The 12,959-nt window shown below is 37.0% G+C and overlaps 1 protein-coding gene across 4 annotated transcripts in view; it reads left to right on the top strand.

Moving 5' to 3' along the window:
• The window catches only part of snama (something that sticks like glue), a 184,268-nt gene that overhangs the window by 91,217 nt on the left and 80,092 nt on the right, over positions 1-12,959 (top strand). For 3 of the 4 annotated variants that reach the window (XM_083125384.1, XM_083125382.1, XM_083125381.1), the window contains exon 14: positions 6,059-6,187. The exons of the other annotated variant lie outside the window; for it this stretch is intronic. In XM_083125384.1, the coding sequence (XP_082981510.1) occupies positions 6,059-6,187 (129 nt within the window). The remainder of the gene's footprint in view (positions 1-6,058; positions 6,188-12,959) is intronic. 4 annotated transcript variants of the gene reach the window in all.

The following is a 12,959-nucleotide window of genomic DNA, read 5'->3' as shown; positions in this document are numbered from 1 at the left end:
GACACTGATTTAATAGCACTTATATGATGTAAATATATCATGTTGCATATCCGGACAATAGCACTTAGTTGTGCTGATAGAGATTAGTGGAGGGAGGTATGTTGGTAGCTTGTGGTTGGTAAGGGAAGAATTGTATTTCCGTGGGGCATGTGTTGGAATCTGGTGATGGTAGGTGCTTCATATGCAAATTGAATGCTTGGTTGAAGGTTGTGGTAGGTAATTGCATATTAAAAGTCACCAGAGCCAAATATTTATTCTATTCATACACATATATGAGCATACAACTGTGATTTTATCTGAATTTTGTTTCCTTGCATCACATTTGCTTCTTTTTCATTTTTCTTGTATGTATGCATTATTTGCATTGTATAATTATTTCTCTTGTAGTTTACTGTTATTACAAGTATATAAACATAATTTTTCATTGTGACATTTCAGGAGAACACACGCTGCCTTCACGAGACATTTATTCTTAGTTTGATTAAAGATACAGTTGTAACAATGGTTAAACATTTTCAACCAAAAGGAATCAGTTATACAATGGATTTTGTGAATGTTACATTGTTGTAATAGCAACTTAACTGTGAAAAAAGCAGTCATAGTTTGATCACATTTTTTAAAAAAATCGTGAATCCCAAATATCATCAGGCAATTCAAAATCATTATTGCTTTCACAGAAGTTCTTGATGTTTTCCATTATATTTAATTTTAAAGATGGTGGCCTACTCCACTTGTGGAAAAGAAAACTCCATAGTGGGTACATGTTACCATTTTCATTATTTAATTTATTCCAGTATTCTGCAATGAATGAAGCTTCCCAGACATTCAAATCTATGTTTCCTGTCACTCTTTTTTTAAAAAAACTGAAGGGAGCGTATGTTCTCCAGAAACATCACTAAGAAAAACTTTGTTTTTATGCTTGTAATTACCATGTGTTTTTATGCCTGTAATTACCATGGACTACAAGAGAAATAATTAATTTTCAATGTTGAAGGAAATGAACACATCATTGATAAATATCCATTTTCACAGAAACAATGGTCTGAGGTGGTTAAGATACAGCATTGACCATAAGATTATTGTTATTGAGCATTCACCTGTGGATACTCTTTTCAATATTATGAAACCTTGGGATTTTCAAATATTTATCCATCTTTTGTTACTTATTTCCTGCTTCATATTCAATTCTCTTGCATTGTACATTAGGTGTTCTGGTTCCTATCTAGTGCTACTATTAAAACCTTCATGCACGATGCTGAAATTCATATGTACAGGGTGGGTGAGAAGTAACTCCCTATTTTCAAACATACATGTCTCGTAAAATATTCAAAGAAACAACATTATTTGCCATTTGTTGTAATATTACAACTGAGTGTGTACTTCAGTATTCTCCATGTGATATTTTCTTAAGCAGATAGGTAAATTTTCTACATTCCTCCTTAAGTTCGTGCGTGACAGCCTCCGACCGGCTTTTCCCTGCGAGTCAGTGTTGCCAACTTAGCTCTCTTGGTGCCAGATCTGGCTCTTTCGTGCACTCGTTTGCCTGTGAACTGGGGCACCCGTCCCCGTGCCTCACTATGATATCATCACTGGTTCCGGCCCACATAGACCAACTTTTGCTATGATTATACATTTTGCACGTGACGTGATATTGTTATATTGGCTACATCGCCCCATCCCCTCTTATATCTCCAGCTACTTTTTTTATAGTGCTGTGTTGACGTGAAATTGGCATAAAATTGTTATCATCCTTATTTTCGATTTCATACGACCGTGAGATGGGTGATGCCGTCGGATCTAGATGGTGGAAATAAGAATACATTTTCATCAATTTAGAGTTAACGGTAATAACAGGGCCCCACCCCTTTGACAACTAATATTACTCTAGGAAGCACTTCGTAAATCTAGTTCCTTGAAAGTCAGTTTTAACTCCCATTTAAGGTAAAATTTAGTTCTTTTATGTACACCAGGTTTGGCAACACTGTCAGGAGGCAAGTAAGAATGCATTGGGTATATGGGAGTATTTTTTGATTTGTTACCTTGGGAATATCAAACTTCCGATGGAATAGAAAATGATATCAACAGGAGGAGAGCAGTTTGAAGAAGTGATTGCCCAGCTGAAAAGTTGAAACTCCCATTTGATTAGCAGTAACTTGATTTTGAAGTTGATTCTCCAATAAATGCACACATGGTGCGTAACTGTATCTCCTCGCCTTAAGAATATTGGATGTGACTTCATGGGGTTCTTGTTTTCAAGATCAGTACTTTCCTGTTAGAGTTTTTTTTTATTGTTTTTGCATCCAAAACAACATGTTTACCATGTTTACGCTTTCACCACCATTGCAACTGAATGCCACATGGCAAAGTCTCATATTTTGTTGCAATTTTAGCTCATTGCTAATTACTCAATCGACCAGTCATCTCTTATGAGCTTACAAAAGGGATTTGAAACTTCCTAAGCATAAGTATGAGTAAAACAACATAAGATCTTTGCCAGATATAAAAAGAATAAAAAGTAGGGACTGAATTTTCATACACCCTGTATGGTTAGTGGTAATTTAATAGAAGAAGTTTCCTCTGCATTTTATTAAGAATTATCCAAAAGAAAATTCCCAGACTGTGTGTTACGAGTGAACACCTGCACATATTGTAATGTCCTCTAGCATGGTACAGTAATTATTAAAACTAGAATCAAAGAACCCACATTCTCGCAGACTTAATATTCTGAATTTAAGTTCATAGTACAAAAAGGTGAAGTTTACTTTTTACAGAGATATACTTGTCCCTGACTTTTGCAGGTGGAAAACTTCAGTGATTTTAGTGACTCACCGTCACCATTCATAGAAGGATGTTGATTTCATTCTAGTGTATTAAGTTTTGCAACATTATTTGATGAAAAAATACAATGGTCTGAATAAGATGGAGATGCTTTTCTTACATGCATAAATGAAAAATACTGATGTAATTCATGATAGGATGTTTTTCCAGGTCTCTTGAATAACAATGTATTCAGTCTGTGTAGCTACCATACTGCCTCGATTATTTTTTAAATATCACCACATGTTAACTTATGTCTGGAAACCATATTTAAATTACAAAGGTGAATATTATCAACAAAAATGGGGTTTTGAACTTGTTAGTGTGTACTGTGTGTAGTCTGTATTAGTGTAGGGTTATATATGATCCAGACGATTTAATGTGATATTGAAGAAATATCGTCCAGGTGATATCAACTAGACAATATATTGTCATGATATTTTGGAGATATATGTCATGCCTGCGATATATTGTCACAATATTTTGGTGACATATATCATGTCAGTGATATATTGTCACAATATTGGGTGATATATATTGTATTGGCGATATATTGTCATATTTTAGCAATATATATTGTGTCAGCGATATATCGTCCCAATATTCGGTGATATATATCGTGAAGATGGCATATCACCGATATCACAATACAGAAAAAAATATATTGTATTGTGACGATATTTTCTTGACGATATATCACAATATCAAATTTCTGATATTCTCCATCTCTAGTCTGTATCCACATATTTTGCAGAGTTCTAAACTGTGCATGAAATATCAGTTTTCAATTTTATGTGTAATTTTCAACATTGTGGTTGTCAATAATGTAGTGTAGATTATTTTGTGTGTGTGTGTGTGCGTGCACACACACACACACACATGTGCCATCATGTGCATATTTGTTTTCTACTCATCTAATTTGTAAGAGAGAAATAAAAATTACATACATGTATAGCAGTAGCTACTAGAATTGAGAGCATCTGGGAAGGCGGGTGGAAAGTGGGTGCGCAGTAGCAAGGAAAGGCAGCGTTGCCAACCCTAGCTATAAGTACTGAAACCATCCGTAAAATGTAACCACCACAACTAGGGACAGCATTCCAAGCATTATGCACCTATTCCCTTGAAACTCATTCCAAACTAATAAATAGTGCAAATTCAAAGTCTACATTGTCGGTGAGGCAAGGGACAGCTGTTTGTATCGAAATAGGAAAAGGTGTGGGTAATTGGGAAAGCGTGAAAACCTGCAGAGATAATTGCAGAGAACGTTTTGCCTTTTATCTGGTCCGTGAGGCAAACACGATATCTAAAGGGCCTCCCCCATGGCGGAGTAGTAGCGTCGTTGCCTTGCAATCAAGTGGTCCCGGGTTCGATACCTGGTTGAGGTTCATGACACAGTGGTTCGGAATCCACTTTAAACTGTAGGTCCAGTCCCGATTATCCTTACTGTGCATAAAGTGGACTAAAAACATAAAATCAAAAAACAAAATATTTAAAGTTGATACTGAATAGATTGGGTTCAAGCCACCACGATCTTATGCAATGTTTTATAACGGCAACCATCATGTCATACAGTTATGTTTGAGTTATTGTTGTACGTATTATTATATATGTAAAATTACTATATCAATACGGGTAACAATAACAATGTATCTGTATTATATTAGTGTTATTGCCATACCTATTGCCATAGTCATCCATACGCGTAATAAGAACGCTAACCAAAGAAATCGTTCCCAGTAATTCTGTAATGTATTGAATTAAAAGTGGAAAGTACAACCGTACAACGAAGAACTGGAAAGTTACAGCACTTATTAGAAAATAATATACGTGTAACAGTCCAAGAATTCATTTCGATCTAAATATTTTCTGGTAAACAGAACCATAACAGCGAAATAAGTGTTTGGTGTTATTATTCCTTATTTTGTTATTATTATTATTATTACAAACGCAAATAATAAAATGTCTGATAAGCGTGAAATTCTACTACCCTTTCCAGTAGCCTACAGAATAAATTCAGTGAGCAGCGTTTGTTTCCCGTGCGAGGCTGGCAACGCTGACTTGGAGCAAGTACGGTAGAATCTGCAACTGTCTTTCCGCACGCGGAGTTTTGCACCGGCTTCCTTCCCGATTGCAAATTGATTTTCAGAGCAAAATCGAAAAGCACATCTACCGATTACCACAACGAAATGACTGGTGCTGTTTTTAAGCAGTGGTTTGAAGAAAAATTAATTCCGAACCTTCCTCCAAATTCCACTATAGTTATGGATAATGCCAGCGTACACTCTGTAGAGTTAAATAAGGCCCCAACAACAAATACCAGGAAAGCAGAAATAATATCGTGGCTGGAAAAAACACAATATTCCCCACGCATCTTCGCAAACCAGGGCAGAGATTTTACTTTTGGTCAGGAACCACAAGCCGACGTCTAAATCATACGAAGTGGATAGACTTGCAAGAGGATTCGGCCACCAAGTTGTGCGTCTGCCCCCGTACCATTGCCAATACAACCCCATCGAATTAATCTGGGCGCAAGTGAAATCTTACGTTGCAGAAAAGAACAGCACTTTTAAATGGCTGATGTCGAAAAGTTGACGCACGAGGCTGTAGCGAACGTGTCGGTTTCTGCGTGGGATAAATGTGTGCAACATGCAGAACGTCTGCAAGAAGAGGATTATCACCGTGAAATCTCTCGAGACAGCATCATGGAGCCCTTCGTTATCAACCTCCAGGACTCCGACTCCGAAGACACTGAGGGTGAAAATGAATCTTCTGAATCTGAGTAAAATTGCAGGTATGTATGTTCAGTTGCCACATTCTTATCCTATTCATTTCTGTTTTGCGATTTCATTTGTATGTTTATAATTGTAGTATCTATGGAGACAAAAATGCTTCGATTTGTTCGCTTAATGTCAAATGAAATTTCTTTTTTTTTTATTTTGGCTCAAAGATCTTGTTCATCGTTTCATTGCGGTGCGTGCGAAATACATCGCATATCCACGGGGCCGCGGATGTGGCAACACTCTGCGCGAAGGTAGCAGACGACCGCCTTCCCAGTTGCTCTCTAGTCTAAGAATAAAGAAAAGTATATACCTTACAGTTAAAAAAAAAAACTAATAAACATTACAGATACACTTTTATGTTCACGGTATTCAATTTTTGTGGTATTGCATTGAAGATGCAATTATTAAGATATTTTAGATTTTTTTAGAATGTAATAATAATAGATTGTTATGGTGGGCAGGCTGGGTGTGTCATCACAAGACATTCATCATCCCGCCCAAGCAGTAGCTATGTCTGGGCCACCTGTTAGCGATCAGCCTCACATGATACTACCTCTCTCAACAATAGTCACTCAAGCACCACCACCAGGGTAAGTTCATTTTGAGTGGTGTGGGAAAATACTCAATGGCATTTTTAGTTTTCTCCCCTTGAGTAATTTTGTTATTCCAAGCATGCAGTTTCTAATTAGTAGAACTGTTTTGCATGAAGTGAAAGGTTTTGTTTGGCATGAAGTTTTTCCTTGTTCTTTCCTCGTTTTAAGATTTTTGGTTCAGTTGTTTGACAGAGCTGATGTTGGTACTGGTTTCAGTGGTGACAGTCCAGGAAATGTTTGGTTTGAATTGAACTATCGAATTATATATCAAATTCTAGATATGGCTCAATCAGGATAATCCGTGTGTTGGATAATATTTATCCAAATTTCATTAATCCTGAAATTTGATATTTCTTGTATGCATTCTGAATATCTGCATAATGCATACATATTCAACAGCTGAACTATCTGGATTATGGTGTACTTTTCATGTTTAGTAGATGTTTTTCCAACCCTATAATCTTTTCATGCTGATGCAATATTTATTAATAGAGCCTCTGTGGTCTAGTTGGTAGGGCATCTGACTTCCACACAGGAGACCTGGGTTCGATTCCTGGGGTGGTTGATCCTTGTCCTTGCATAAAGTGGCTCTGCAGCCCACCCAACCTGAAATCAGTGGTTAGCCGGGGGAGGCTAAAGGTGGCTGGAGCATGGTGCTGATCACATCACCTCCAAAATGACCGAGGGCCCTACCCCCACACCCCCTAAATGTGCCTTCATGGCAAGGTGCCATACACTCGAGGAGCTTTGCCTTTTTACCTTTGCACCAAAAATTGTGATAAAAATGGATTTCTGAAAAAAAAAAAAAAAAAAAAAAAAAAAAAAAAAAAAAAAAGAAGATTATTTATCATCATTTTTATAAATTAATTGGCGTGGCCTATATTGGTGCACCACCATGTTTGCCAGTGATTTTACTGCGCAAATGTTAATATAGAGCCTGTGATTTATTTCTAGTACCCTGTCAAAAGCCAAAGTAATGTATAATATATGTTTCTAAGGCCAAATCCATCAGGTACATTAGTCTCCCCAATGGCATAGTAGTAACGTCGCCACCTTGTAATCAAGGGATCCTGGCAGAAGCACAATGGTTCAGATCTCACTTTAAACTGTAGATCCAGTCCCGGTTAACCTATCTGTGCATAAAGTGGACTTAAAACAACAATTCAATTAATCAATCAGGTACATTTAATGAGATGAATATATCTGTTCAATTCTTATGTTGGGATATTCTTAATTATTGTTACTGTATCTCATAGATTAATTTACTGAAATGAAAAGATTGCTGTCTGATATACAGACCAATATCAAATTACAAAATTATGCAAGTCTCGTTCTCGGTATTGGGAAAAAAGCAGTATCAACTCAGTTCTAAAGAAAGCTTAAGTTGTAAATTTTCTTTTAATATGTGTATTGCATGATGAGATGTGATTTAACACACATTTCAGTAGACTTGTAGCATATTGCTTTGTGTAGTTAGAGAATTAACATTGAACATGATCCTTTGGAAATGCAAGGTCGCTTCAAAGAAAGGGAAAGCCAGCAACTGAAAAAGTGTGCAAATAAACAAGTGAATGGCTCAGTAGCAATAAATGTAGCGAAAATCCTTTGATCATTCAATTTTCCTTGTCGGTGACACAAAGATAGCCAATAGAATTGTCAAATAAGGACAAATACAGGATTGGTTTAGTGGTGGAGCATTGTCCCTCTCCTTGCTCTACGAATGTTCCTCCAAGGAAAGTGTTCAATTCATAATTCATGGTGTATAAGTGTTCGAATATCACATAGTGGGAACAAGAATGTTGTACTTCAGTGGTTTCTGATCACAGTAAACCAGATGTGTGTTTCTACATATGGAAAAAAATGCTATAAAGACTTTCTTTTCTGGGTGGAAAGGGTGGAGGATGCCACATTGTAATGCTATTTGATGTTGGTACTTTTTGGTCCAGTTGGCAGGGTGTTGGGACTGCCACGTAGGAGATCTGTGGGTGTTAATGTCCCTGCATAGTGGCTCCGTGGTTCGCACAACCTCTCATCAGTGGGAGTCTGGGGACGGGGAGGTCAACAATGTGGCTGGAGCTCACCTCCACTATCACCAAGATCAAGAATGTGCAGAGCCCTACCTCCACTGCCCAAGTATACCTTTATGTCATGGTGCAATGCATAGGGAGAGTTTTACCTGTACTAGCACTAGTAACAAAAAAAAATCTGACCCTATGAAAATTTAACCACAAAATTTAGATTTTAGCTAATTTTTTCGTGAAAAATACATGTTCAGAAGTGCTGAAAATTTCAATTGAAAATCCATATTGAAGATCAAGCCACACATTCCATACCTGTTCGGGAACTTAAATGTGTGTTTACTTTCCAAAAACTGGTGATACATTGATTTTATGTAAACAAATAAGTAAATAATATTAATGCAGTGAGTAGGTTATGTTGAACCTACTTTTCTTTTCACTTTTCTTCTACTTTTGACTAATCACAGTAAAGAGGATGAATGATGATTAGATGAAATTGATGAAGGACACTCACAAATAACAGCCTGTGCCGAACCCTGGTGGCAAGATTGAAAGTTAACCAATTATTGCACTCGGCCACCAACCTGGTACCCGAAAATAATGTAGCATCCTTTACACTCAACTCTGGTTCCAAGTTCTCCAGGTTGGGGGACAAGTCTGTTAAAAGTAGGCTGATCACCATTCCTGATGAAAATTTCTGGACCCACTCCTGACATGGGACAAATATATGAAAATATACACATTCATTTCTGCTGTCCATAAGTCCAATGACTTGTGTTCCTGGACCATCCTTGAAATGTGTGGTTCAACTCTGGTTCATCCTAAATTGCTTGCGGATTTCTGTTTATGAGGCATAGGGTAATGTAATTCTAACAGTGGATGTGGTCGAACCAAATCTTGTCTCTTGGCATACTTGAAAATCATACCAGCTTATTCTGAAACCTTTTTGAAGCTGCTTTATACTAACACAAATTGGATTTAGTATTATTATTATTATTATTATTATTATTATTTGAAAAAAGCTAGCAAACAGTAAGCATAACGTTGACAGGTATTGCTGAATATTTTTGTTTTGCTGTTGTGGGTATGCTGATACTTCTGTATACAAAAGTAGATAATCATAAATATTCCTTTTCCTTTGCATGATGCAGTCACCAATATCTTTTTGTGTGATGTATTGTTAGTGCAAGGCATGTTGTGCACTTAGTTTTGAACTTTTAACCTTTATTATATGTCAGTATGTGTTCTTGCTGTATAATAACAGTACCTATGTCATAATAACTTGTACATGCAAAGTTTTTGCAACAAAATCCATTTATGGGTAAAATTAATATTAGATGCTGAAGAGAATTCTTATAGTAGATGTAGAGATGTGTGATACCTGCAGAGGAAATCTAGACGAACAAAATTATTTAGTGCAGATTTGCCTTTGTTGCTTCATGTGAATGCTACAATGTTACATGGTTTAAATCATTGTTTGCTCCTGAAGGGGACACTTTTGTTTGTCTTGAAATGAACAAATAAAAAGTACAACCACGATTTTTTTCCCCACAAGTGTTTAAGATAAATTGGCTGTAATTACATGGACAGTCTGTAAAGATCTAAAATTTGTGATATGTGGGTATTTGAAATTGGATACATCAATTTGAAATACCCTGTATAATATAATGCCATGTTCTCTTCAGAAGATGCTCTTTTATTACACGACCTGGAATATTGACAATAAGAAGAATAGATACACATAATGAAGTTTTCATTAATTAGTAGTTTAATTGGTTAATGAGCATAGATATTAAAAGTTCCAAAATTCAGATTTTGATTTAACCAGAATTTTTACGAGACCATTTCAAACTGTTATTGTGTACAAAGGCTGTCTCAGAGAAGGTGAGACTAATTCCTGTACAGGAAAACAGCGACCTCCATTGGCTAGCAAATGTACTAGGGTGAAAATTTGGTTCATTAGCTGCCGATTGAGACCAAAATGAGCGCAATAGGTCAAAATGTCGTGACTGCGTAGCAGTTAAAAGACAAACATGTACATGGACCCCTCCAAGGATCATTAAAATGAAACAAAAAATTACAAACCACAAAATTTTTATTTAGAATCAGCCATATCGAGTAGACGTACATCTTTTTCAAAATAGGCACCATTGCCAGCTAAGCAAGCATCCGTACGCTCCTGCCACTTTGAGAATGTCTTTGAAAATTCGTCGTCAGGTAGCAAACTAAAGAAAACTTGCGCTGCGGTTATCACTTCTTTGTTCGTCATGAAATGACAACCACGTAAAGCAGCCTTTAAAAGTGGAAATAGCCAAATGTCTCAGGCTGCAAGGTCCGGACTGTATGCTGGAAAATTTCTATTTCTCTCTTCGTCGTGTAATCCTGAAAAGCTCGCGTGGTATGCGGGCATGCCTTATCGTGATGCAATATGAAGGTGTTCTTCAAATGCGGCCTCTTTTTTGCTCAGTGACTCCTTGGTAATACTGTGGCTCTACTCAGTCTGTCTTAATCGGCATATGCCTGTTGAAACATTGCATATGTTTCCGCAGCACTTTTCCCTAAACGCCAACAAAATTTTATGGCATGTCGCTCTTCATCTTGAATATTCATCACAAAAAGCAATGTTATACACTGAAACCTAGAGGGGTACACAAAACACGTTCCACGTAAATCAACACAGCTGCTCACTAACGTGGTTTCGCAACATGTGACAACTTGCTACGGAAACAGAATGAGTCATCCTACACGACGCGACTAGTGACGAAACCATAGGCAGTGTTGCCAAGCCAGGAAAAAATCCGTCTCACCTTCTCTCTGACAGCCTTTGTATTAAAGCTGAGATGATACTGATGCCAATTTATCAGTACTGGGTGATACCAATGGTACCAGTATAAAAAAAAACAAAAAAAACTTCGGTTTAGATTTAATCACCTATATTTTCCTGCAGTCTGGGAATATTGTAGGGTCTACAAAAATGTTGGCAAGCACTTTTCTAGTATAAATATCCTGTAAGTTATGGTTTTGCTTTATTGATTGATTGATTTGCTTTATTTTACTTCACTCTCTGTGCCACTTGTGGCTAATTTGCGAAGATGGGGATGATTGATGATATAATGACATTGATGAATGAACACTCACAAACATCAAACCCGGGTCCCCTGGTGTTGTAGTGCGATGTACTAACCACTCTGCCACAGAGGTCGGCAGAAAGTTACGGAAAATGCATAATTTTCATTATTTTGACAACAGCATTCTGGGTAGAAATGGATTTTGGGGGAAATTATGAGTATGTTAAAGCAAGACTTTCGTACATTCATATTGTATATTTCTTATTTAAAAATACGAGGTTACGGTATAATTCATGGCAACTTTTTTTTTTTTTTTTTGTGAGAATGCAGGTGGTGAACAAAAATTCTAAATATACAAATGGAAGAGAACACTTTATAGAATTGAACAATATATGAACAAAGGCAGGTCATGTGTACCAGGAGTTGGTAGGGAAGTGAAAAAAATAAAAAATTAAAAAGTTTCATTCTATGTGCATCTATTAGTCATAAAGCTACAGTATCAGTACCAAAAACAAGAGAGGCACAAACCAAGCACCCTGAGAAACTTCAAAGTACTTCCCGAGAGCATCCACAACAGGCTGCCAATGATATGGGGAAACTGTTTCCCACATGTAGAAGGTGTCTGAATATCATCTGCCTCAGCAAGTGTGAGTCAGGACATGTCTCGTGTCACAGCAATGGCAATTTCCTCTCAGTCCGAAACCATCTCCCACATCGTTGGCAGCATGTTGTGGATGCTCCGTGGGACTACTTTGAGAGTTCACAGGGTTCTTGGTTTGCACCCCTCTTGTTTTTGTACTGAAAATGTAGCTTTGTGACTAATACACGCATGTAGAACAAATTTTTTCCCTTGTTCATACATTGTACAATTCTATAAAGTATCCTCTTCCATTTTTATATTTCGAATTTTTGTTCTGATCTTGCATTCTTGGAAAAAAAAATTGCCATGAATTATCCCCAGGCCCTCGTATATTTTAAAATTTATAACTATTGTGAACTACTTGAAATTGTTTCAATTTCACGGAATCGGCATTGGTATCACAGGATATTGGTAAGGGTATCTGTATTGGTTGAAAGCAGTATCAGCTCACCCCTAGTTATATGCTAGTTTTGTTGGTATGGCGTGTCATCTCCCTCCATTATCTCAGATATCCTGTTCTCAGTACATGAAAAGAAGAGAGTACAATTGAGTACTGAAACCAATCACGCTCTTTCTCGTGAAATCCCATACATAAAGTTTATTATTGCTGTTCATCATCCAACAGGAGATCAAATGTGATCAAATGTGAAATTCCAATAATATGCGGGCCTCCCCAATGGTGCAGTGGTAGCATCGCAACCTTGTAATCAAGGGGTCCCGGTGGAGGCACATAGTGGTTTGGATTCCACTTTAAACTGTAGATCCAGTCCCGATTACTGTGCATAAAGTGGACTTAAAACACCAAATCAACGAATCAATCAAATCAAGTAATATGCATGAAAGTTAGTATAGGGGAATGAGTTCAAGGGAACAATGTTAGGTTGGAAAGCTTTTTTAAATGCTTCCCTATGATGTAGCAGCAAACCACAGCAAAGATATTGTGATTGTTTTGTGATATATTCTTGTTATGAAGGTAAGACTATGTTGTTTATGTTCAATTGCCCATCTTCTAATCAAGCATATTATAAAGGATATAATTTACT

The sequence above is a fragment of the Lepisma saccharinum genome, chromosome 7 (assembly GCF_977018435.1).
Source record: "Lepisma saccharinum chromosome 7, izLepSacc3.1, whole genome shotgun sequence".
Classification (NCBI taxonomy): domain Eukaryota; kingdom Metazoa; phylum Arthropoda; class Insecta; order Zygentoma; family Lepismatidae; genus Lepisma; species Lepisma saccharinum.
The sequence above is the reverse complement of the archived record's forward strand: the minus strand, read 5'-3'. Positions and strand labels throughout refer to the sequence as shown.